General features: G+C 40.6%; 1 protein-coding gene across 4 annotated transcripts in view; it reads right to left on the bottom strand.

The window, feature by feature from the left end:
* RNF157 (ring finger protein 157) overlaps positions 1-26,530 on the bottom strand; it is a 146,487-nt gene extending 119,957 nt beyond the window's left edge. For all 4 annotated transcript variants that reach the window (XM_044002958.1, XM_044002956.1, XM_044002961.1 and 1 more), the window contains exon 1: positions 26,319-26,530. In XM_044002958.1, coding sequence (XP_043858893.1) covers positions 26,319-26,406 — 88 coding nt within the window. In that variant the 5' untranslated portion in view covers positions 26,407-26,530. The remainder of the gene's footprint in view (positions 1-26,318) is intronic.
* Between the last annotated feature and the right edge of the window lie 1,261 nt (positions 26,531-27,791).

The following is a 27,791-nucleotide window of genomic DNA, read 5'->3' as shown; positions in this document are numbered from 1 at the left end:
TAATTTGCTTTTTTCTTTTCTTTTTTCTCTTTTTAAAAAATTTTCTAATAAACATTTTCATTTATAGTTTTGAGTTCCAAATTTTGTCCCTCCTTCCCTCCCTCCCCTCTTCCCTCTCTGAGGCAGTAAGCAATCAGATGTGGGTTATACATGTGCATTTAGGTAAAACATTTCCATATCAGTCATTTTGTATAAGAAAACTTGAATAAAATAAAAAAATTAAAAAGTGAAAAATAGCATGCTTCACTTCAATCAATATCAGTTCTTTCTTGGAAGATGGATAGTATGCTTCATCATTAGTCCTTTGGGATTGTCTTGGATCATTGTATTGCTGAGAACAGTTAAGTCATTCACAGCTCTTCATCAAATGATATTGCTGTCTCTGTGCACAATGTTCTCTTGATTCTGCTCACTTCACTATACATTGGTTCATGTAAGTCTTTCCAGGCCTTTCTGTAATCATACTGCTTGTCATTTCTTATAGCACAATAAGATTTCTTAACAATCATATGCCACAGTTTGTCTAGCCATTCCCCAATTGATGGGCATTCCTTTGATTTCCAATTCTTATCCACCACAAAAAGAGTTGCTGTAAATATTTTTTAATAAAGTATTTTATTTTTTTCCTGTTACATGTAAAGATAGTTCTCAACTTTTGTTTATACAAGCTTTCCAATTTCAGATTTTTCTCCCGCCCTCCCCTCCCTCCCCCCTTCCCTAGACAGCAGGTTATCTGATATAGGTTATATATATATATATATATGTATATACATATATATACATATATATGTATATATATGTATGTATATGTATATATACACACACACACATACATGTATATACGTATATATACATACATACATAATTACATTAAACATATTTCTGCATTAGTCATGTTATAAGAGAAAAATCAGAGCAATGATGAAAAACCTCAAAATAGAAAAACAACAGCACCAAAAACAAAAGAAATAGTATGGTTCATTCAGCATCTATACTTCACAATTCTTTTTTTTTTTTCCCTGGATTTGGAGATCCTCTTCTATCATGAGTTCCCTGGAACTCTTCTGTACCATTGCATTGGTGAGAAGAATATAGTCCATCACAGTAGATCATCACACAATGTTGGTGATGCTGTGTACAATGTTCTTCTAATTCTGCTCATCTCACTCATCATCAGCCCATGCAAGACCCTCCAAGTTTCTTTGAACACCTCCTGCTCATCGTTTCTTACAGCACAATAGTATTCCATTACATTCATATACCACAACTTGTCCAGCCATTCCCCAATTGATGGGCATCCCCTCAACTTCCAATTCCTTGCCACCACGTAAAGAGCAGCTATAAATATTTTTGTACATGTGGGTCCCTCTCCCCTTTCCATGATCTCTTTGGGAAAAAGACCCAAAAGTGGTATTGCTGGGTCAAAGGGTATGCACAGCTTTATAGACCTTTGGGCATAATTCTAAATTGCTCTCTAGAATGGTTGGATCAATTCACAGCTCCACCAACAATGCATTAGTGTTCTAATTTTTCCACAGCTTCTCCAACATTTATTATCTTTCCTTTTTTGTAATTTTAGCCAATCTGATAGGTGTGCTGTAAATATTTTGTACAAATAAATCTTTTTCTCTTTTTGAGGATGTCTTTGGGATATAAACCTGGCAGTGGTGTTGCTAGATCAAAGGGTATACACAGTTCTATAGCCCTTTGGGCATAGTTCCAAATTGCTAAAGATAGTTTTCAATATTCATTTTTATAATATTTTGAGTTCCAAAATTTTCTCCCTCCCTCTCTTCCCCTCCCTCTCCCCAAGACAGCAAGAAATTTTATATAGGCTATATATGTAAAATTACATTAAACATATTTCTACATTAGTCATGTTGTGAAAGAAGAATCAGAACAAAAGGTAAAAACCTCAAGAAAGAAAAAAAAACAAAAACAATTTTAAAATGAAAAAAAGTATGGTTCAATGTGCATTCAGATGTCACGGTTCTTTTTCTGGATTTGGAGAGCATTTTCCATCATGAGTCCTTTGGAATTGTCTTGGATCATTGTATTGCTGAGAAGAGCTAAGTCTACGCAATGTTGCTGTTACTGTGTACAATGGTCTGCTGGGGTCTACTCACTTCACTTAGCATCAGTCCACTTAAGTCTTTCCAGGTTTTTCTGAAATCTGCGTGCTCATCATTTCTTATACCACAATAGTCTTCCATTACCAGAACTTGGATTCTGCCATTCCCCAATTGATGGGCATTCCCTGCATTTCCAATTCTTTACCACCACAAAGAGAGCAGCTATAAATATTTTTGTACATGTGGGTCCTTTCCCCTTTTTTATGATCTCTTTGGAATACAGACCTAGTAGTGGTATTACTGGGACAAAGGGTATGAGCCCCATAGTTCTTTGGGCATAGTTCCAAATTGCTCTCCAGAAGGTTAGATCAGTTCACAACTCCACCAACAATGCATTAGTGTTCCAATTTTTCCACATCTTCTCCAGCATTTATTCTTTTCCTTTTTTGTCATATTAGCCAATCTGATAGGTGTGAGGTGGTACCTCAGAGTTGTTTTGGTTTTCATTTCTCTAATCAATAGTGATTTAGAGCATGTTTTCATATGGCAATAGATAGCTTTGATTTCTTCATCTGAACGCTGCCTGTTCACATCCTTTGGCCATTTCTCAATTGGGGAATGACTGCCCTTCTTTGTAAACTTCTTTTCATGCTCCTTCCATCTTCTGGCACTCACAGAGGTTGTCTCCCTACTGCACCTTTTCCGCATACCAACCCATTACATTTCATCTTTTCTACTATGGTTACACCTTTCATACCTCCTGCTTCACTGATCCTAGAAGGGTAGTCCAAATATTTCTCACTTTTCATTGCTTCTTCCTGACTCTCCTGCTACCATCAGTTAGCAACTTAACCTCTTGAACTCCAAACAATCCAAATTTTTTATCCAAACCAGATCCCAGTGGCTATTATTTTTCTCAGTGAATTCAGTATCTACCTCACAATCTTCCTTTCTAACCCAGGACTTCAGCATATATGCTGGTGTTCCCTCAAACACCATAACAGCTCAGTTCCTCCGTATTCTCAAGTCTCATGCCCTACTTATCAATTCAATCTCTACCACACAAGGAGAGTCAAACTTGTGATCTTCAACAACTTCCTTAGGCAAGAACTCTGAAATTCCTTCATCTGATCTTAACCTTCTATGATTTCATCTCTCCCTATATTTTACTACTTTCCCAAACTTATTATTTGTCCTTACCACAACCTCCAAGCACTCTGCCCCTCAGTACTTTCCCAGACCATTTCCCCTGTTCTGTCTATATTTTCCTCCCTCCTCATTCTCAACTCCTTAATTAGCCAGTTCATATCTACACTGTTCACCACTCTCAAATCTCTTGTTCCTTTGTCTTTTTGCTGCTGCTATCTAATCTGCCCTTTAAAAAGGTAACCCTTTGGATCCTCTCTGATTCTCCATCCCACTCCCCACAGTTGCTTTTCCGAACATTTTCTTCTCTCCTCAAGCCTCCCCACTCTTTCTGCTGAGAAATTTTATACAATCTTAACATATACATGGTAGAATCCCTATAGGAAAAGAGCCTACAGGGCTGCAATTTTGCTCTGCAAATAGAATACTTTTTTTGTATGCAAACAAAAAACAAAGATAATTTGTATTATCTGTACCTTTTTTTTTTTTAAGTGAGGCAATTGGGGTTAAGTGACTTGCCCAGGGTCACACAGCTATTAAGTGTTAAGTGTCTGAGGCCAGATTTGAACTCAGGTACTCCTGACTCCAGAACCGGTGCTTTATCCACTGCGCCATCTAGCTGCCCTATCTGTACCTTTTTAATCAACTATATAACTGTAAAGGTATGGTCTCCTCACAGCTTTGGACATGGTCAATGTTGGAATTTGTTTTGCTTAACTATGCATATTTGTTAGAAGAGTTTTGTTTTTGTCCTCTCCCTACACCCTCCAATGAGGGTGGGAGAAAGGAAAGGGAAAATCAATGCTCAATAACTAGAAAAAATAAAACTTAAAAAAAATAAAGATGTGGTTGCCTATAGAAAATTATTTGTGATGTTTTCCATGACTACTCAAGTATAACTAATATTGAATTGCTTGAGTTCTTGAGGGTGGGGGGTGGAAAGGGAGGGAGTGTTTATTTTCTACTACCTGCTTCCCGGCTTCTGGACTTCAGCACCAGACAATTCCATCTACCTACCCCTTCAGGTCCCTTTTGTGTGTGATCATTAGAATTTAAGCTCCTTGAAGGCTGGGATTGTCATTTGTTTTGCTTATATCCCCAGAGGTTAGCACAATTCCCTGCACATAGCAGTCACTTAATAAATATTTGTTTCCTTCATCTCTTCTGTGATGGTGACTGAGACAAGGAATCCTCACAGCTATCTATTGCTAAAAACAACAACAACAACAACAACAAAAACAATACAACCTCAAAAGTCATCACATTCTGCCACGTATAATCACTTCTTTTTGTGTTCATATCCTGCCTTCCCAACTTAGAGGATTGCAGAAAAGATGTCACACAAGGCTCAGAAGCTTTCTGGTTAACTCCATTTTCTATCAGCTGCTCTACTTAGCTTGACTTCATAGAATACCTCTTTGTACCACCACCACCCCCCAGCCAGCTTCCTTTTGCCACTTGTCTTCCCCCATTAGATTATAAGCTCCTTGAGGGCATGGACTGTGTCTTTTTCTTATTTGTATCCCCAGTACATAACACAGTGCCTGGCACATAGTAGGCACTTAATAAAAGTTTATTGAATTGAATTATTGAATTTTAAATTATCATAATATCTACCTTTTAGATGGTACTTTAGAGTTTGTAAAATGCTTTATATATGTTATTTCAAATGAGACTGACAGCAACCTTGTGAGGTAGGTGCTATTACTGTCCCCATTTTACAGATGAGTTAACTGAGGCTAACAGAGGTTAAATGACTTGCCCAGGGTCATAAAGTTAGTAAGTGTTTGAGCCAGGATTCAAACTCAGGCCTTCCTGACTCCAAGTCCAACACTATCCATGGCGCCAACTAGTTGCTACCTATGACAATAAATATATTATATATGTAAATAAAGATATTTATATGACAAATATAAAAAATGAAAGAAATTTTGGGAGAATAAAAAGGCATGAGAAAATTGTTAAACAAAATTAATTAGTCTGGTTTCATTACCTAAATGATATAATGCAAATAAAAACAAATGGAGGAAATTCTCTGAAGCTTTTTAAAGTGTGAGGATTTTAGTGTTAATATTTGGATTCTTTAATTTAACAGATCCTTTTAAAGAGCCTTTGTCAAAAATGAACATTAGGGGGCAGCTAGGTGGTGCAGTGGATAAAGCACCAGTCCTGGATTCAGGATGACTTAAGTTCAAATCCTGCCTCAGACACTTAACACTTACTAGTTGTGGAACTCTGGGCAAGTCACTTAACCCTCATTGCCCCCCCCCAAAAAAGAACATTACAGAGCCAGAGCCAAGATGGTGGAATAAAGGTAGGGACTCACCTGAACTCTCCCCAATTCCCCTCTAAACAACTTTGAAATAACATCTCTAAATATATTCTGGAGCAGGAGAATTAACAAAAAGATGGGATGAAACAATTTTTCAGCCCAAGACAATTTAGAAGGTTGAAAGGAAAGATCTATTTCACTGGCGTAAGAGTAGAGCACAATCCAGGGCAGGCTGCACCAAAGGGCAGGTGGCACCTGGGCAAGCCAGCAGCAGGCCATGCCCACAAGCTAGTGCAGGCCTTGGGAATGACTGAACAGGCATCAGTAATTTCCAGAGCCCACAGAGAGTAAGGGGAAGGGACAGTTGGCTCAGAAGTGGATTACAGGGAATGCTTTGCTGGCACTGGGTACAAGACTCTGTTGCATTGCCCATACAGGGATCCAGATTGCAGGCCCAAGGTGAAGAGTAGCACTAGCACACCAGAGTTTAAAGGTGCAAAGGAGTAAGGACCCTCATCACAGTTGCAGGGCAGAAAAGAGTGTTTATGATCACTCACAGATGAGAGCACAGGTCTAGAGAGCAGAGCAGTGCTCACATCTGTCCTTAGATCATACAACCTTGGAATAACTGAAAACTTAAAGATCCCCAGAATTAGCTATGAAAACCGCAGAACAAAAATAACGAAATTTGGGATAGTACCCCCTCCACTCCATTACAAAGCAGTAATCATCAAAATAACTTAGTACAGGCTAAGAGATAGGTAATGACCATAGTAATTTAGTGTTTAATCAATGCAAAGATCCCAGCTTTGTGTGTGTGTGTGTGTGTGTGTGTGTGTGTGTGTGTGTGTGTGTGGCAATTGGGGTTAAGTGGCTTGCCCAGGGTCACACAGCTAGTAAGTATCAAGTGTCTGAGGCCAAATTTGAATTCAGGTCCTCCTGAATCCAGGGCTGGTGCTCTATTCACTGTGCCACCTAGCTGCCTCAAGATCCCAGCTTTTGGAACTCACTATCTGACAAAACTGCTGGGAAAACTGGAAAGCAGGCAGAAACTAGGTATAGACCAACATCTCACACCATATACCAAGATAAGTTGAAAATGTGTACATTATTTAGACATAAAAGATGATACCATAAACAAACTAGTGGAGCATGGAATAGTTTACCTGTCAGATCTATGGATAGGGGAAGAATTTATGACCAAACAAGGGACAGAGAGCATCATGGGATGTAAAATGGATAATTTTGATTACATTAAGTTAAAAAAAAATTTGCACAAACAAAACCAATTCAGTCAAGACTAGAAGGAAAACACTGGAAGGAAATTTTTTTTTTTTTTTTTGGGCAATGGGGGTTAAGTGACTTGCCCACGGTCACACAGCTAGTAAGTGTCAAGGGTCTGAGGCCGGATTTGAACTCAGGTACTCCTGAATCCAGGGCCGGTGCTTTAACCACTGGGCCATCTAGCTGCCCCAGGAAATTTTTATAGCAAGTTTCTCTAATAAAAAGGCTTTATTTCTCAAATATATAGGGAACAGAGTCAAATTTATAAGAATATGAAACATTCCCCAATTGATAAATGGTCAAAGTATATGAACAAGTAGTTTTCAGATAAAAAAAAAATCAGTGCTAGTCATGTGAAAAAATGCTCTACATCACTATTGATTAGAGAAATGTAAATTAACACAACTCTGACATACCACTTCACACCTATCAGATTGGCTAACATGACAGAAAAGGAAAATGACAAATGTTGAAGGGGATATGGGAAAATTGGGATGCTAATGTACTGTTTCTGGAATTGTGAAGTTATCTAACCATTCTGAAGAGCAATTTAAAACTATGCCCAAAGAGCTTTAAAACTGTGCATACCCAGCAGGCGGATTTCAGAGAAACCTGGAAGGACTTGCATGAACCGATGCTGAGTGAGATGGGCAGAACCAGGAGAACATTGTACACAGTATCAACAACATTGTGTGTTGATCAACTGTGATAGACTTGACTCTTCTCAGCAATACAGTGGTCCAAGATAGTTCCAGGGGACTCATGATGGAAAATGCTCTCCAAGTCCAGAAAAAAAAAATGAACTGTTGAATCTGTATGCAGATCAAACCATACTATTTCTATTGTTTTTGTTGTTTTTGCTTTTTGAGTTTTTTTTCCTTTTTGCTCTGATTCTTTTCTCATTACATGACTAATGCAGAAATATGTTTAAGGTGATTGTACATATATAACCTATATCAGATTACTTGTTGTCTTGGGAAGGGGGTAGGGAGGGGAGGGATGGAGAAAAATTTGAAACTAGAAATCTTAAAAAAACAAATGTTGAAAATTATCTCTAAATGTAACTGGAAAATAATAAAATATTTATATGGAAAACAAACAAACAAACAAACAAAACTGTGCATACCCTTTGACCCAGTAATACCACTACTAGGTCTGTATCCCAAAAAGATTTTTAAAAATAATAATAATGTACAAAATATTTACAGTAGTTCTTTTTGTAATGTAAAAGAACTGGAAACTGAGGGACTACTCATCAATTGGGGTATGGCTGAACAGGTTGTGGTACGTGATTAAGATGGACTATTATTGTGCTATAAGAAATGATGAGCAGGATGCTTTCAGAAATACCTGGATAGATTTACATGAGTTGATATAAAGTGAAGTGAGCAGAACCAGGAGAACTTTTAGACTCCAAATTAAAAAAAAAAAACTAACATTAAAAATTGGTTTTATGTGTAATTAGAAAAACAAAAATACTTAAAAATAAAAATGAAATCAAATGACAAGACTGACTTATTTTTTAAAATGAGTACTGCTCTGTTTGATGCCAATTTTTAGTGTAGCAACTATACATTTATTATGAATTCCAGAATCCATTTTAGTCATGGTACCATATAGTACCACAACTTCTACTGCCTTTGTTTTTTAATGCCTAATTGAACTAGTTTGTAACACTGGCTTGCCAGCCTACTGGCTATGTAGATGGGAAACTCGAGCATACTTTACTAGCTTGGTGATGTCTCTTGGAATTTGGATTTGAAGATTTCTGGGAAGAGGAGGACAGAAGAGTTGATTCTTCATATTGGTCATGGGAAAGGAAGGGTCATTTGTAGAGTCTCTATCTGATTTCTAGCTGCTGGATACCCTCTCCTCCTCTTCCTTTTCTTCCAGGACTCTGGCAGGATGGTGTGGCACATGGAACTGATGAGATACTTGCTATTGGCCCTACCTGGCTTTCTGCTAGAGAAAGAAGAAATGGAAGGAGACAAAGAAGTCTAACGTCTGGTTGCAGGCAAAGCACCAGTGATCATTTGCTTATTTATCCTGTTTGCTTGCCTTCTGATCAGGTCTAAGACACACACACACCATTGTCATACATGTCCTGTGTTCATTTATAAGTGGAGAAAAGCTGGCAGCTGCCAAATCCAGGGCTGGTGAGATTAATGACGACAGCAGGAAGAGATTTGGGAAGTGGTTTTGATCCTTTTAGAGAGACATGAAAAATATTCCAGCTTCACTTGGGCTGAGATGCCAGGGGTGAGTAGTATACACTGATTCCATTTGGAAGTCTGACATGCAAGAAAAATGTATTAATATCATTTGAGACAAGAATAAGTCTCTCTTCTAGCCCCCCAAAGGAAAGCCTATTAACAGAGATCTAACTGCATCTATAGCACCTGTTTTTAAAGCCATCTACTAAAAAGGCTATAGTTACAGTTAATATAGCTTTAAGAACTAAATAGAATATTTAGTATTTGGCAGTTTTTGAGAAAAAAAGAGTCAAAAAGGTTCTTTAAGAGAACTAATGACAAAAGGAATAAAGAGAGTCGGGAAAACTGTCTTTCTTGGAAGAAGTAGTTTAGCTGTTATTTTTTGAGGAAAACACTATAAAGAGAAATTTATGAAGAGTGAGACTGGAGACTTCTAAGAGCCATGGCTTACTAGAAGCTGAAGAAATTGTTTTCCTATCATGGCTGGAGATAAGCTGAAAAAGAGAATGAAAAAGAAGGATTTTTCTTTATAAAACTACTGCAACCTCTAACTTGTGAAGAGATTTTGTGATCCTGAATTAACTAAATGGGGTATGACAAGGTATGTGTGTGATGGAAGAGAGATGGAGAGCTGATCAAAAAGTAAGCAAAATTAATAAGGGGCATTAATCTGTCTCTTCTGTCTTACAAAGTAATGGTTTGGAAAATGAACAACAAAGTAATGGTTTGAGGTTATTCTGGCTCTTATCTGTTTCATGGTTAAAATACTGTAAATAATTATTTTTGTCTATGCTCTTATTGATCTCATTGTTAATAAACTGCATATTCATTAATTTAATATTTATTTAATCCTAGATTATTTAGTTTGATATAGAGAAAAATGAGTAACTACTTAGGGGAATGGAATTTTCTCCAGTTTATTAAATAAAAAAATGGGTACAGGTAAAGTAGCAAGCTGAGGGGTGACCTCCTAGGGAGTGTGGTCAGCCTTCAACCCTGTTCCATTTGAACGGCTTGTCCTCACAAACCTCTCTCTCTCTCTCTCTCTCTCTCTCTCTCTCTCTCTCCCCCCTCCGCACCCCACATATAAGTAAGGCATCTAGGTGGCTCAGTGAATAGAATGCCAGGCCTGGAGGCTTATCTTCCTGAGTTTAAATCTGGCCTCAGACACTTACTAGCTGTGACCCTGAGCAAATCACTTAACCCGGCTTGCCTCAGTTTCCTCACCTGTAAAATGAGCTGGAGAAGAAAATGGCAACCCACTCTAGTGTCTTTGCTAAGAAAACCTCAAATGGGGTCATAAAGAGTTGGACATGACTGAAACGACTGAACAACACAACCTATATGTGTGCACATATATTTCATATATACACGCATCCATCCATCTGGCTCCTCCTTATCATCTATATCAATATATGCAGTAATATTGATATTGATTATCTAGATATAGCTATGTACATAGACCCCTAGAATTAACAAAGAGAAGCCCTTAAAGGAAATAGGACTTGATTGTGGACAGGAACAGATTTTTGGGGGGGAGGGGGAGGATTTTCTACTGTGCTCTACAGAACTGGGGTTCCATTCATACTCCTTTTACAAATATAGCACTTTACTACTACACGTGTGACACCTATTCTCACTTTTATCTATTTTTCTTTGAGACAGGGTCTACCTATCTTGCCTAGGCTAGAAATGCAGCAGTCACTCAGAGGCCTGATGCCAGGGCTGGTTCACCTTGCCTTTGGCAGTGTGGTCCCCACCCCCATGCCTCTCCTCTCTAAGGCTCACCATATTGGTGCCAGACTTAGCATGGACTCCCATTCAACTTTATCCCTAGTGTGGCTCAAGGGATTCACCAGCCTCATATTCCACAATAGCAGGAATTAGAGGTGTGTGTCCCTGTACTGGCCTTTCCAGTCTTTCTATGCTTTCCCTCTTCCAGATGCTCTACTATTCAGCAACAAAGGCATTCAAAATGTTCCTGCACAAGACACTCCATCTCTCAATTCCATGCCTTTTCATCAACAGCCCCCTGTAGATGGAGGGGACAGCCTCCTTATCTCCATCTTCTGGCTTCCTTAGCTTTCTCCAAGATTCACTGCTACTCCCACCTTCTGTCAGACCTTTCTGGGTGTCCTTTCCTCTCCCCATAACCAGGACCTTCCTTCTGAGATTACCTCTTACTTACACCATATATAAATATTTTTGTGCATATTGTTTGCCGGTATTGGGGTTACCAATCAACTTTAGCCCTCTTGCAACTCAGATTTCTACAACAAGATTTCTACGAGCTCTAACCTCCTCTAGGCACAGGGATTACAAGCAGGTTTCACCACACTCAAACCACCCTACTCCTTTAAAAGTTTAGAAATGAGGATTTCGGGCACCTAGGTGGCTCAGTGAATAAAGCACTGGCCCTGGATTCAGGAGGACCTGAGTTCAAATCTGACCTCAAACACTTGACACTTAATAGCTGTGTGACCCTGGGAAAGTCACTTAACCCTCACTGCCCCACCAAAAAGAAAGAAAGAAAAAGTAATGAGGATTTCACCACTGGGAATTAATTTTTGAAAGATTATTTTTTTCTTGTTCTTTCTCTCCTGATATTGGGATTAATGTTTAATTATTTTTAAAAGTTCTCCTAATCCTCTCATGATTGAGATTTTTAGTGATGATCTTGAGTTTCGAGCTATATTTTTAATGCTGGTCAGAAGAAATTGTTTCATTTACTTTTAATGTTATTTTATCTCAGCTGTTTAGTTTTTAATATCTTTGTGTTTTCTAAATTGACTTTTTCTATTGTGACACCTTAAATATTCTTTTCGTTTTTGTCCTGTTTCTCTGTTTTGCCTCTCTTGGGATTTTCACCTCTCAACTCTGGGAACTTATTTTTATTTTGTCTTTTTTTTTAATTGCAAGCAGGGTACTGCTAATTTGAAATGCACTTCCAGTTTTGTTTTCTTTTTTTAGGTGTACATTTTCTACACTTTCTGATTGTGTGATTTTTAAAGTTTTGTGCCAGGAAAGCCCCGCTTTTCTTTCCAATTTAATATTTAATTTTATTGGGTATTGTCCTCATCTTCTTAGGAACAAGTCTTAATTTCCATAACCTATCTGGTGGAAACATGAAAATACTGTTATGCAAAATGTTCTACTGATGCAATTAACTGATACACTATGTTGATGAGGTACCATGGTTATGTGGCAATGAGAATGAAAATGTTTTGATTTCTTGCATGCTGTATAGCTATTTGCTCTATGTTGATATGTGAAAAAATTATTGACATTGCTTTTCGTGGTCTTAAATTTATTTCTGCTGTAATGATATCAATTTGCATTCACTGCATATAGCCTTCCTTCTTATACTATCATGGCATACCTCTGCATGTTTTCTGGCTTTGTTGAACATCTTTTTTTTTTTTTTTTTTGCAGCACAATGGGGTTTAAATGACTTGCCCAGGGTCACACAGCTAGTAAGTGTCAAGTGTCTGAGACCGGATTTGAACTCAGGTCCTCCTGAATCCAGGGCCAGTGCTTTATCCACTGTGCCACCTAGCTGCCCCTGTTGAACATCTTAAACATGGCGCAATCTCTTAAAGAGATGGGTGCTGAAGTGGTTAAAATGTGTGGTTACATTGTGGGAATTGAAAGCCATAGAGGCCTCCTAACATTAGAAGCTGCAGATCATAAGACTAAAGACACTATTAAAATATTGAAAAGAAATGTGAAAGACTTGAAGAATTGCTGATTAATTAATTTATAGTAGTATAGAGCCAAATGAGGTCACTCTAGAAGTACTCTGTGAATGACCTGAAACATTTGAACATTCAAACACTTGTGAAACAATGATAATAGGAGATAATATATGGTAAACAATAGGCCAAGCCCCAAAGATAAGGAGTTGCACTCAACACTGGGAGTTCTTCTGAGAGAAGGCTTTTTCTAATAATGTTTTAGTATTCAGGGTTCTTTTGGATCCTTACTATCTCCCACTGTGCTAGCCCAGCTTTGTGTCATCTGTCAGTCAACATACCATCTCTGCCTTTATCTGAGGAATAGACAACAATGTTGATAAAAATATTAAAACAGCACAGGGCCAAGCAGAGATCCCTGGGGCACTCCACCAAGTCTTTCTGTCATGCTGACATTGAACCAGTAACAACCACTCTTTGAGTTCAGCCATCCAACCAGTTCTAAATCCATCTGATTGTTTTATTGTCTAGTTCATATCTCTCTATCTTATCCACAAGAATAACATGAGCTGCTTTAGCAAAAGCTTTGCTAAAATCTAGATAAACTATATACATGGTTTCCCCTTGTCTACTGGTTTAGTAATCCTATCAAAAATGGGAAATGATGTTAATTTAGCATGATTTGTTCTTGATGAAGCCATGCTGGCTCTTTAGGGTAGACTGTCACTGAAAAGGTCAAGGACTATGTATATAGAACAAAACACCAAGTGTGGACTGACAGCAATTCATTCATTTATATTCAGACCAGTGCCCAGCTGGATGCTACAAGCCAGATATAGGTAGCAACACTATCCAGCTATAAATTCAGCATATGTCACAGGCCAAGGAAGGCTAATGTGGATGCAAATGCTCTGTTTCAAAAGCCACATGACAATAAAGTTGCAGCAACACCAAAAACAGATATAAAATCTGTATGTAATATCCAGGGACTGGAGTTAAAATGAAGTGGAAGCGTTACTGAGAGCCTGGATTTTCTGCCTAATGGTATGGCAGCAGCATAGTGAGCCACAGTTCTATGAAGCAACTTTCTTTGCTCTAGCTGTCTGTAAATGACTGGCAGTATGTACAGATGATAGACTGACAGAAATCATTCAAGCCACGGAACAAAGAAGTGATGCTAGAACACTCTAGTTCTAGTCACTGGAAGGCAACTTACAGTTGAGAAATAGTAGAAATTGGAGCTCTGAAATGGAGTGTTGTACTGAACTGTGACTGATCCAATGTATGGTATGAGAAAGCAGTTGCTGCTGCACAGAACATAACACTCTATAGCCATGAAAACACTGCATGATGACTTCATACATATGGGTCAAGAGAAGCCCCTGGAGCTAGCAAGAAACAGATTTTACTTACTCAAGATGGCAAAAGATGTCACTAAGAAGTTTGATACTCGTGTCCAATGTGTACAAAGAAGAGCACTGCCAAACTGTGCTACGTTTGGAAAATAAAAGCATTAGCAAATCCTTGGGAATCTGCATTGACTTTCAAAAAACAATATTTCTCCCAATTACATGTAAAAACAATTTTAATGTTCTTTTTTTCAAATTTTGAGTTCCAAATTCTCTCTCCCTCCCCCACCCCCATTGAGACAGCAATCAATTTGACACAGGTTATACATGTGCAGTCATGCAAAACATATTTACATGTAAGTCATGCTGTGAAAGAAAACACAGACAAAAAAAGCCAAGAAAAATAAAATAAAGAAAAAGTATGCTTCAATCTCCATTCAGACTCCATCAGTTCTTTCTCTGGAGATGGATAGCATTTTTCATAATATATCTTTCAGAACTGTCTGGATCAATGTATTATTGAGATTAGCTAAGTTATCACGATTGATCATACAATATTGCTATTACTGTATGCAATGTTCTCCTGCTTCTGCTCACTTCACTTTTCATCAGTTCATGTAAATCTTTTGCACTGACTTTTTATCTTTAGAATTAGATAGTAAACATCAATCCTCTCTTAATCCTGAATGAACATTTCATTAGGTATGTAAAAATATACCCAACAAGAACAAGAAAGCTTCCAGGGTTGCTAAAATATTGTGTAAGAAATATGCCTCAGGGCACAGTGGATAAAGCACCAACCCTGGATTCAGAAGGACCTGAGTTCAAATCCGGCATCAGACACTTGACACTTACTAGCTGTGTGACCTTGGGCAAGTCACTTAACCCTCACTGCCCCACGAAAGAAAGAGAGGGAGGGAGGGAGGGAGGGAGGGAGGGAGGAAGGAAGGAAGGAAGGAAGGAAGGAAGGAAGGAAGGAAGGAAGGAAGGAAGGAAGGAAGGAAGGAAAGAAAGAAAGAAAGAAAGAAAGAAAGAAAGAAAGAAAGAAAGAAAGAAAGAAAGAAAGAAAGAAAGAAAGAAAGAAAGAAAGAAAGAAAGAAAGAAAGAAAGAAAGAAAGAAAGAAAGAAAGAAAGAAAGAAAGAAAGAAAGAAAGAAAGAAAGAAAGAAAGAAAGAAAGAAAGAAAGAAAGAAAGAAAGAAAGAAAAAGATGCCTCAGCAAATGCGTTCCTTGCCAGGACCCATTCTATCCAAGGTAAATATTTTAAAAGCAAGCTACCCAAGGAACTATTACCTTTGACAGATAATCTAAAACTATCTTTACCATCCACAGAAGACCCACAGCCTGAGTGTTTTAATACTGATGAATTCATAAGGAACTCTAAAACCAGAACAAAAATCTCAGTGGAAGTCGCCATGTGGCATTTCTACTACATGCATTCAACTCCAACAGAAATGATTTCACAGACTTTTTACCATACATGCTGATTCTTGGGTGAGAGTCACACCTTCCTAAAGATTTATTCTTTCTGTAGTTTCTAAGAATGAAGATGATGCAAATACATAAAACAAGTACATCTCTCAGCTGATAGAGAAAGTGGAAGAAGCTTATCAACTAGTCACAATTTCAGATCAAAATAGCTCTAACAGAAACAAACACCAGATTTTTGCCCAAGTCTGCTGGTCTGTCAAGACCTCCAACAAAGAAAGAATTCATTAAGAAAATATGGAATTGGGGGCAACTACGTGGCTCACTGGATAGAGCACTGGCCCTGGATTCAGGAGGACCTGAGTTCAAATCCAGCATCAGACACTTGACACTTAATAGCTGTGTGACCCTGGGCAAGTCCCTTAACCTCCATTGCCCTGCAAAAAAAAAAAAAAAAAAAAGAAAGAAAGAAAAAAAATTTTTTTTTTAATTTTTAAAATGGAATTCGGAGCAGCTAGGTGGCACAGCGTATAGAGCACTGGCCCTGGATTCAGGAATACCTGAGTTCAAATCCGGCTTCAATCACTTGACACTTACTAGCTGTGTGACCCTGGGCAAGTCACTTAACTCCCATTGCCCCGCAAAAGAAAAAAAGAAAAGAAAACTTTAGCTATATAGAGGAGGGATCAGCAAAGTGCAGCCCATGAGCCCAATACAGTCCACCATCTATTTTGTTTAAGAGATATGTGTGTGTGTACACACATCTATATACATATAGATATACATGTGTATATATATATATACATATATAAATAAAATTTGCTTGAGTACCATGGATACACAAGTACTATAAGGATATATAAGCATTATATACTGCATGTAATTTAGATATTTAGTCACTGGAGTGCTGTGCAATGCTTTTTATTGTTCTATGTTTATTACAAGTATTTTTAATTGTTATTTTCAGTTTCAAATTCTCTCTCTCTCTTCATCCCCTCTCCCATCCATTGAGAAGGCAAGAAATACTACATCCATCATAAATATGTATGATCTCTATAAATCATGGTTAGCTAGGTGGCGTCATAGTGCATACCGCGATGGTTCTGGAGTCAGGAAGACTCATCTTCCTGAGTTCAAATCTGGTCTCAGACACTTACTAGCTGGGTGAACTTGCACAAGTCACTTAACCCTGTTTGCCTCAGTTCCTCATTGTAAACTAAGCTGGAGAAGGAAATGGCAAACTAGTCTCGTATCTTTGTCAAGAAAACCCCAAATGGAGTCACGAAGAATGAGACATGACTGAAAATGACTGAACAACAACAATCATATGTATGTAGTCATTCAAATCATATTTCCACATTAGCCATGTTGCAGGAAGGAGGCAGGGAGAAACAAGAAAAATAAAGAAAGTGGGGAAAAAAACTTTCATCTGCATTCAGAGTTCATCTGTTCTCTCTCTTGAGGTAGATAGCATTTTTCATCATGAGTCCTTTGGAATTGTTGAGGATCACTGTATTGATTAGAGTAGTTAAGTCTTTCATAGTTGATTATCATTACAATATTGCTGTAACTATAGACATTGTTCTCCCAGTTCTGCTTACTTTATTTTGTATCAGCTCATGTAAATGTTCCCAGGTTTTTCTGAAACCATCCTCTTTGTCATTTCTTCCAAAACAACAGTATTCCATCACAATCACATACTGCAAATTGTTTAGCCATTCCCACATTAATGGGCATCCCCATACATTCCAATTCTTTGCCACCACAAAAAGAGCTACTATAAATATTTTTGTACATACGGGTCCTTTTTCTTTTTCGCTGATCTCTTTGGGAGTACAAACCTAGCAGCAGTACTGCCACATCAAAGAATATGTTGCATGTATTGTCAATGAACGTTTGTTGCATTTGTTCCATGAACCATGGAATGATTACCTGGGACACTAGGAAAATTACCCTTGTCATTTTAAAGTACTGATAATTGTTTTTATGTTTATGCTGTCTAATTGCAGATTTCAAGTATACCCTGGCTCACTTTTTTTTACAAGGGACTTCAAACTTCCTAATCAGAGGGAGGAATGTAACTCTAGCTTTTTAGGCTCCCTGCCCAGATAGAGTTGCTATGGAGATAGGAGGCTTCAAGCAGATGCTTTTCCAGAACTCATTAGTTTGGTGTCATTTCTTTGAACTTGGCTTTAGAGGCTTCAGGGAAGAAAGGGAAAGCAAGAGGAGGTCATTCTGCATCTTGTGCCTTGCAGGAGGTGGGTAGAGTCGTTTCTGATTTCTAAATGCTCTCTCCCCAGCCCCACTCCTCTAGGGCTCTGGTAAGATGCAAAAGCAGGATGGAGGTCATCAAAACTGATGGAATACCATGCTTGTTACTTGGCCCTAACTTGCTCCTGGCTCAAGAAGGAAGAGGGAAGGAAACAGAGGTCTAACTCCTGGATGCAACCAAAACATCCAGTGTTCATTTGCAGTGTTTACTTTCTGATCATGTCTTCCTCAAAACACATACACACACACACACACACACACTTTCATGCATGTCTTATGTCTGATCATAAACAAAGTCTGGCATCCACCAAATCTTTGTTGTTAACAGTAACAGCAGTGGGCATAACAGATATCCGTGAAGAAGTTTTGATACCTTTAGCAAGATAGGAGACATATACCTGCTTCAGATCAGGCTGTCTGCTGCTGAGGAGGGAGGAGTAGACAATGATCTCATTTGTTAGGCCAACATGCAAGATGCACATTTGTTCCATGTACCATGGATGAATTCCTGGGACACTAAGACAATCACCCTTGTTATTTTAATATCATAACCTATGCAAGCAAAAGCTACTATCCCATGTCTGTACTTCACAGAACTAAGTTGTAGTCTTACACACTTAAATATTATATAAAATTACCCAATAAACGAAAGATGAGTAGCCTCAAGGGTATAGAGAGAAAAACATATTTTAATTGTCCTTGTGGTCTATTCTCCAATTCTTCCTAGGTAGAAATAACATGACTTGATAATATTTCGTCATCTTAATTCTCCTATCAAAGTAGGACATGCTTGAAAAAAAGGATCTACCTCAGCAAAGCCATGAATTTGTTAAAATGCATATAAGCACTTAGCAAGAGAGGACCCATAGGATGTACTTAAATGATAAAACAAAGCAAAACTAGCTAGCTATAGAAATATCAATAGGCTTAATGGTCAAAAAAGAGAACTACAGGGGCAACTAGGTGGTGCAGTGGATAAAACACTGGCCCTGGATTCAGGAGGACCTGAGTTCAAATTTGGCCTCAAACACTTGACATTTACTAGCTGTGTGACCTTGGGCAAGTCATTTAACCCTCATTGCCTCACCAAAAAAAAAAAAAGCTTAAAAAAAAGGAGAGAACTACAGCCCAATCTATAGAATAATGCTATAATCTGCTTTCTGTGTTATCCTAGAAATGCTGAAGAAACTAACTCCTACCGTCCCTTCTGTTTCTTTAACAAAGATTAAAAATGTATGTAAGTAAATATATCTATTTAAATTTAATTTATACTACTTCCCTGCCAAATTCTCCCTACCACAGGCTGACTTTTTTTTTTACATTTTTATAGTTAAAAATCCCAGATCTATGCACCCAGCCTTAGTATTTCTCCTGAGCACCGATTCTGCATCATTGTTGTTGCTGTTGTTCAGTTGTTTCAGTCATGTCCAACTCTTTGTGACCCCATTTGGGGTTTTCTTGGCAAAAATACTGGAGTGGTTTGCCACTTCCTTCTCCAGCTTATTTTACAGATGAGGAAACTGAGGCAAACAGGCTGAAGTGACTTGCTCAGGGTCATACAGGTACTAAGTGTCTGGGGCCAGATTTGAACTCTAGAAGATGAGTCTTCCTGACTTCATGCACAGTACTCTATCCACATCGCCAACTGCCTGTTACACATTTCAAAGTGGAAGTTCTGTAGCTATCTCAAATTTAAACCACTTCCCACAAAACCTACCTCTCTCTCTATTACTGTTGAAGGTACCAACATTCTTCTAGTCACCCAGATTTGTAACCTGTGTATCAAACTTGATACCTCGCTCTCATTTACTCTATAAATCCAATCAATTGTCAAATCTCGTTGTTTCTCTCTCTACTCTTCTTCATCCACATAGCTACCACCCATTTTAGGCGCTCATCACATGTTATTTAAGCAACTGTACTGGCCTTCTTGTCTTGGGCCTCTTCCCTCTCCAATTCATCCTCCATACAGTTCCCTAAGTCATTTTTCTAATACATATATCTAACCATGTCATTCATCTCCAAAATAAACTCCAGTGGATCCCCATTACTTCAAGTCTCAAATATAAACTCCTCTGTCTGGCATTTAAAATTCTTCACAACTTGGCCCCTTCCTACCTTTGTAGTATTCTTATATATTACTTCCTTCTCTGGTCAGGATACTCCACCTCCCATCTCCTTGTTGTCTTTGCACTGACTATCTCCAGGCCTTCAATGTTATACCTCCTTTCTGCCTTTTGGAATCCTGAAATGCCAATCAGCTTAAGAAGAGTTCACCCATTCTACTATAAGGTCCAGAATGAGAAGACATCATTAATACTATAGATCAGACTCCTCGACAAGCCAAAATGCCTCTGACTTTTGCCTGAGTTCAGCCACAGATTTTATCATTTCCCAAGTCCTGCATCATTCATTAATTTCATTTCCATCATTCAACAAACATCTGTTTAAGCCAACCGTGGGCATTAGACTGTAATGAAGTTCAACTAAAGATGAAACTTTGTAAAGACTGGTCAAAAGTCATGCTGGAGGGGCAGCTAGATGGCGCAGTGGATAGAGTACCAGCCCTGGAGTCAGGAGTACCTGAGTTCAAATCTGGCCTCAGATACTTAACACTTACTAGCTGTGTGACCCTGGGCAAGTCACTTAACCCCAACTGCCTCACTAAAAAAAAAAAAAAATCATGCTGGAGGCAAAAGGTTAGCATCATACTAATCAGCAAAAGAAAAACAGTGTGTTAAATTATCAGGCCTAAAATAGATGTGAATGTATACACACATTTTTTCTTCTGAATACACAGGACTTTTACCTACTTGACACAAGAAATTCAGCTTTATAAGTCTACTTCTGTACATAATTATAGCTACTTGTCTAAATATACAGCCTTCTTCTCAACTGACTCCTGCAATTAAGTAAACCCCAAAAGGCTAAGAGAGTTAAAAGCAGAACCAAACAACAAGTGTGGTAGAAGTAACAGAGAATAAGATCCCCACCATATAAGCTAAATGACTTTCCCCTTTAAAAAGTACAGAAACTGTCCTTGAGGCTTAATTGCCCAGGGAACTAACAACATGCACTAACATAGTTTCCTGGTAGCATAAGTAAAAAGGCTAGAGCAGAAGTCAGGTGTTTCTCAGTGGACTGCACACGGTTTTGGCCAATGAACTCAGCATGGCCAACACAGAGGGAGGGATGCTGCGCCCAAATAAATTGATGCTGTACTTTTTAGCTATTCTTTCCATGCTATATCTAAATAAACTTCCTTTTGTTAACTACTAGGTAGTCTATGAGTGTCTCATTTCATTCTGAATCTGAAGCTGAACCATCAAACTGGCCTGAGTGAGGCATTTGGCAATAGTGGAAGAAGGGTGACTCAGAGAAACAGGAACCATGGGTGATTAGAGGCCCTTATACAAAAGCACTGCACCCTTTGGCTTCCAGGGTTCCGGCACTGCTTCTAGTTGTGCTGGCCATATTCCATGAAGCCTACCCCATTGACCCCGGGGGAATATAATATAAGAATTATATTTGATCAGCAAGTAGAGAGAAATATGAGTAAGCCCCGCATCTTTAAGAACCATACCCTGAAGATGATAAATGTTGTAAACTGTTGTTAGATGAATTGGCCAATTTTTTTTGCATTTGGGAATGATAGTGATATACGGACCCAAATGCTGTGGTAAGCTTTGATTGTTCCTAAAGACTAGAGTTTGGGGATTGTCTAAGAACCATGCTGAATAAGTGGCTTGGGACTTTTTGTATAGTAATTGGGAAGCCACTGGGAATTGTGCCACATGTAGTCTGTTGGAATTCTATAGTGTAAGGCACAGGGGGAGACACTTGAAAAAATAAGGCTTAATCCTTCTCTGAACCTCAAGGACCTTTTTCAAAACTAGGGATAGGGACAAATGTGCTAACTGCACTAAAGCTAGTTAACTGAGGACTGGGGGTGGCTACATCAATTTAAAGGGAGGAACAACTTTGCTATAGTTTCTGTGAAATGTAATTACCTTTCTCCTTGGGAAGTCAAGTGAGGAATGGGTGAGGGACCCCTGCTCAGGGAGCCCCACTGCAGGCCCAGGATACCCCTTTCCCACTCTTGTAAAAATGGCAACTGACTACACATAGCAGCTAGAGCACATGTGCTGGCCTACAGGAGTTTTTGTTTTTGTTGGTTTGGGGGAGGGGGGGGCAATGGGGGTTAAGTGACTTGCCCAGGGTCACACAGCTAGTAAGTGTCAAGTTTCTGAGTCTGGATTTGAACTCAGGTACTCCTGTATCCAGGGCCAGTGCTTTATCCACTGCACCACCTAGCCGCCCCTTACAGGAGTTTTTGAATGTCTTATTTGATTTGTGTTCCTTTCTCTGAGCACAGGTGAGCAATCCTGAGATGAAAATTGCTAGCCTTGGTGGCAGCACTGTTAGTTAAGACATCAACAGCTCCTGGAGCTTTTAGTAAGAACTAAATAATGAAAAAAATCATTCATTCATTCATTCATTCTGCTTCCAGAAACGATAACCACTTAAAGAGAAAGGAACACAAGCCTGGGTCTGACTAGCTAGAATACCTTCTAGAGTAGCCTGAGCCATTCTGTGTAGCTATTCCTAATCTCACCAATGTGTTAGACCATCCATGAGCAGTAACACTCAGACCAGAGCACTAGAAGCTGATAGTGCAGCCCCAGCATAATGATACAACACTTGACCCAGTAGGGGAGCATTGCAGCTGCAGACCCTGGTACAGGGTATTTCTAGGCCCTTGCCTGGGAGAACAGTGGCACTATCCACAGTAGTACTCAGGTCCTGATAAGAAGGAATGGTACTCAAAACCTAACACAGAGAGGCAGTGAGTGGCTCTACAGAACTCTCAGGCCCTAGACTAGATAGGTGGTATTTGGCCAATCTACAGTGGGCAATAGAGAGGTCCCCAGAGAAGGCAAGCCCAATGAACCCCTTTGTTTACTGTAATCTGAAGTTTAAAAGGCCCTTGGGGGGGGCAGCTAGGTGGCACAGTGGATAAAGCACTGGCCTTGGATTCAGGAGGACCTGAGTTCAAATCCAGCCTCAGACACTTGACACTTACTAGCTGTGTAACCCTGGGCAAGTCACTTAACCCTCATTGCCTCGCCAAAAAAAAGTTATTATTAAAAGGCCCTTCTGTATTGCTGCCAATATAATACCCAGTAGTGAATGAACAACTCCTTCTCAGAAAGGACTTGGAAGACAAAGGGGTAAAATTGTTGTGAGGTACATTTCTTTCTGGCAACAGAGGAAAAAGATGAAAGTATATAACAGAGACTTCTAAAGTAGGGGTCAGCAAACTACAGCCTATGGGACACATTTGACCCATGGATCATAATTTAATGACTCCTGGTTTAAAAGAACAAAGATTTGGTAACTTTGGTAACTTCCCCCTCTGGATTCCCCGGGAGGAAGAGGTCCTGACTAATGAGCTGGGAGACACTGAAGGGGGAGGTGTGTGGAAAAGGGATATATGAGTGGTACCTGTTTATGCAGACTGGGATGATCCTTTAAGGAAGCAGTGAGGTCACTTGGCTTATTTGCCACCTGAGGTATAACAGGCAGTTTGTAGCAGAAGTAAAAGTTGAATACTAATCATACTGCAAGAATATCTTTCTGACCTATTGTGACCATTTCCATGGAGAATGCAAATGTATGATGTGTATGATGGAGAAGGGGAGAGAGTGAAGAGCCATTCTCTCTGAATTACCATCTTTTTAACCTTAGGAATTATATCCTTTGTTGGAAGTAAAATCACTTTTGTTGCATTTTATTGTCCACACATTTATCATTACACTAACCCTGAGCCTGAATCACTGCACTAGCCTCCTCTGGGCCTGGCCCAGAATAATAGTGTTTCAGTATTGGTTCTGGCAGTGCAACAGGCTAGCTGCAAGAGTGTAATGGCCTCTTAGCTACCTTAATACAAATGATCCTGACCTATGATATGGATTGGTGACTATGCCAAAAGTATCATCTGAGCTGTGACCCTGATATTCTTGGTGCTTTCCTTGCCACTGTCATATCAAACTATGAGCTATAAAGATTTAATATTACCGGTATACATGGACCAGATCCAGGACTCTGTCCTAAAGAGGGGAAGTGAAACCTGGGATTTCTGGTCTTCATTCTCCTTCATGCTATGTCACTTTTTCAAGGGGCCATTACATTGCTGGTAATCTTTCTCCTATCTTTTGTTTTTCTTTTCCTCATCTTCCTCATTACTTTTCCTCTCCTAGGCTTAGCATCCCTGAAATCAGAGTTTTCAATAAAGGTCTTTATGTTCATTTAAGTGGTCTCTTGGAATACTTTTAGGATCTTGCCACCAAGGGGTGAAATATGGTAGGAGTAAAAATCTAAGGTGTCCATCACAAAGCCAAGGTTGGTTTTCCCCTAAAAGGTAATGAAACTGTCCTCAGTACTTAATTAGCCTAAGGCTCTAATCACTGCCATAGTTTTCTACTAGGCTAAGTTTAAAAACCAGAGGAGAAGTCACAGGCATGCCATACACTTCTAACTAGTGCATCTGCATGGCCAACACAGAGGTAGGGACAATGCAACCAAATGAAGTGAGGCTATATCCTTGTTGAATATCTTTTCCATACTATCACTAAATCACCTTCCTGTTGTTAAATGTTAGAATGTCTATAAGTGATTCCTTTTATTCCACTCCTGAACCTGAACCTCTTAAATGTCCTGAGTCAATCTGGCCCCTAGCAGGTAAACTATCCTTTTTCCACCCCAACATTAATATTTATACTTATATTGTTCAAGACACACGTACGGGGCAGCTAGGTGGCGCAGTGGATAGAGCAACGGCCCTGGATTCAGGAGTACCTGAGTTCAAACCCAGCCTCAGACACTTAACACTTACTAGCTGTGTGACCCTGGGCAAGTCACTTAACCCCAATTGCCCTGCAAAAAAAAAAAAAAAAAGCAAGACACACGTACTCAGAAACTACTTTAACTCCCAAATGATGATAACAACAGCAGTTTACATGTATGTTCTGCTTTCAAGGCCTTATACAGATACAGATATAGATATATCATTTAATCCTCCCATGTCTAACTCAGTGACTATTCCCATGAAGTATCAACACTTAACGTTCAGCAAATCATTTCTAGCAATAGAAGTGAATTGAGAAAAAAAATCACAGGTTTTTCAACACTAATCCCAGCTGTTCTAAAGGGAAAAAAAAATATGCCCTTAGATCTTCTAAAAGCCACACTTCTTTATAAAAGAAATAATTAATTAGCCAGAAGTTTGTTAGGGTGTCACTGACCTACAGTTCCACCTTGACTAAAACAACTCTCTGCTAACAATATTCATCTCTGCAAGGATTCTCTGGCACAAAGGCAAAGAGGATTAGAGCTTTGCCAAAACACTCCACAGGGATGCAGGTTCATTGTCTGGTCCCTGCCTTCACCAACTGAAAACTGGACATATTGCTGAGAAATTGGCTTTTCCATGTTTTTAATTCAATATGTCTCTATTCAACCGAAAAGGTGAACATCTTGGACTATGACTAGCACTAAGAGTCCTAGCTAGTCCTGAGCCAAAAGAAAAGTGGTAGCAATCTTGGCTCTTGAAGATTATGGGGGCCCTGAGCTAGTAAAGTATTGCTCTTGCCCATCTACTTTTCAAGGATCCAGGGGTATCTTCATAATCCTCTTGGGCCTCTACCTCTGCACTTAAAATAATGTCAATTAATTGCCTCGTGGACTATAGTACTTAAATTTGTGCAGTTTGCATGCTTACGGGCCACTCCCTCCTCCTTACTATAAAGGTGACCACACTGGGTTAGGCCACTTATAGTGGCTTTGATGTCCATGGATAACACAATTTTTTTTTTAGGAAATAAGATTTTTGCTTGCTTCTCCTAACAAACCGTCCCTTGAAAATTCTTTGGCTTGTAAATTGTGTCCTACCTCTCTCTCAGCAGGAAGGGAGATTTTTCAGAATAAAACTAGCCCGAACCTGTGCCACTTCAGCAATCGCTGAGGAGCCTTTATGTAGACACTGACTGGCACAGCACTGGGTAACTGCTGTCTATACTGAGGAATGCACTGCCTTAAACCCATCAGAAGAAGGAAGGAAAGGAGGAGATAGTGTTGGGGCTGAGGTTGGGGGAGATGGGGGACAGGGAGGCATATGCTTATCGTCCCATTCAGTGCAGGGTGACAACCTCGATGCAGCTGATTCTTCCTTCACTAAAACCAACTGCACTGACCCGGCTCCAGTTTCTGCAGTTCGTCACCAGACAGTGACACTGACAGGCAGAAGCTGACCCTGATCAGGACCCCACCTCTTCCCTGGGGGACTCAACATCCTGAACCCCGCTGGAAGTGCTCTGCCCCTGTCGCCGTGTCTTGGTCACCCCATCTTGGAAAGAGCCGGACAGCGGGGTGGTCCAGCAACCCTAAAGTCCATCCCGTCATTCCCTCCCCCACCCAGGACCCCGGCCCTAGAAGTCCCTCCCCGCGCCCCTTCCTTGCACCCAGCTGCCTGCAGAGGTCACGCCCAGCTCCGCCCCGGCCCCCGCCCGGCCCCCGGCTCCCCTCAGCTCTCACCGGACTTGGGCGGGTAGCGGTACACGGAATTGGACGGGATGTCCACCTCTTCCACGCCCGCGTGCTGCCTGCTTGTCAGGGCCCCCATAGCCGCGGGCGTCTCCGCTCCGGGCCCCGGCCCCGGTCCCCCCTACCCCAGGCGCCCGCCGCTGCCCGCCCAACCTCAGCCTCGGCCCCTCAGACCGAGTCCGGTGCAGCAGGGGCCGCTGACCGCGGCCGCGGGCCGTGCCAGGGAGCTGCAGCTCTGGCGGCTGGGAGCCCCCGGAGCGCCTCGCACCATTCTCTGCCCGGCACCGCGGAGGGGCCTCAGCCGAGCCCAAGGGGCTGCGGGAGGAAGGGGGCGCCGCCGCCGCCACCAAGGCCAGGTTCGGCGTGATGTCAGCGGCTTGCTTGCGCTGAGAGGACCGCGGCGGCTCCAGCCAATGGGGAGCCGGGGAGGGAGCGCCCCGACCCCGGCAGCCAATGGGAGGGCGGATGCAGCAGGGGAGCCGGCGGCGCGTGCCACCAGGCAGGGAGTCTTGGTCCCTGCCTCCCCCACCCTGAGGCCGGGGCGGGGGTGAGAGACCCGGGAGGTCTTCGGGGTCGTGTGCGATGAGGAGGAGGAGAAGGCCTGGGAAGAGAGCAAGAAGGGGAAAGAGGACGGGGGTGGGAGGGAGGAAAAAGGTGGGGAAGAGGAAGAGGAAGACTGAGAAGGTGGGAGGAGGGACAGAGATGCTCAAGTCCCGAGCTAAGAGAGTGCATAATTTAAGTGAGGCGGGGATAGGAAAAGGGAGACCAGGAGACAGTGTGGGAACAGATGAAGAGAGTAGATGGCGAGAAGAGGAGGCAAGGATGGAGAGGCTGAAAGAGGGTGGATGTGGGAAAGAAGAGTCGATAAAAGGAGAAGAGGGACGGGAATGATAGACGCTATATTGTGACACGGTTTCCATGAAAAGGGTTCTACTAATTTCAGAAAACTGGTAAGGATATGGGTAGAACAGAATCCTTTCTGGTGATGGAGATGAAGAAGGTGGGAAGACCATTACCTCTTTACTGCAGTTCCCCCCACCCGTCGACCCCCTAGGAAGCCCTGGAATCCTCTCTACAAACCCCACTACCTGACCAATTCTTTACATTGCAGTACAACTCAGAATGATTCTTTACATGAAAAGTGCAGCACTTTCTTCTTTCCGTAGTACTAACTGGGTCTCAAAGTATTCTTTCCCCCGCAGTTTCCAGACTTCCTAATGACTTCCCTACACTCAACGAATTCTCAGGATTTTCATAAATAAACCACTGAGGACAATCACAGTGCCAAACCACAGCAGCTATTAAATCAGAAACTTCATTAGAGGGAAGGAAGGTGGGAGTAGGAGATAAGCATATACTGTCTGAACAGTTCTGATCTTCCGGTGTGTTGTTTAGTAGTTCCAGCTGCGGGGGGGGGGGGGGGGGGGGGGGGGAGGGAATCAGGGGGTAGAGGTTCCTTAGTAT

This window comes from Dromiciops gliroides, chromosome 4 (assembly GCF_019393635.1).
Source record: "Dromiciops gliroides isolate mDroGli1 chromosome 4, mDroGli1.pri, whole genome shotgun sequence".
Lineage (NCBI taxonomy): Eukaryota > Metazoa > Chordata > Mammalia > Microbiotheria > Microbiotheriidae > Dromiciops > Dromiciops gliroides.
The sequence above is the reverse complement of the archived record's forward strand: the minus strand, read 5'-3'. Positions and strand labels throughout refer to the sequence as shown.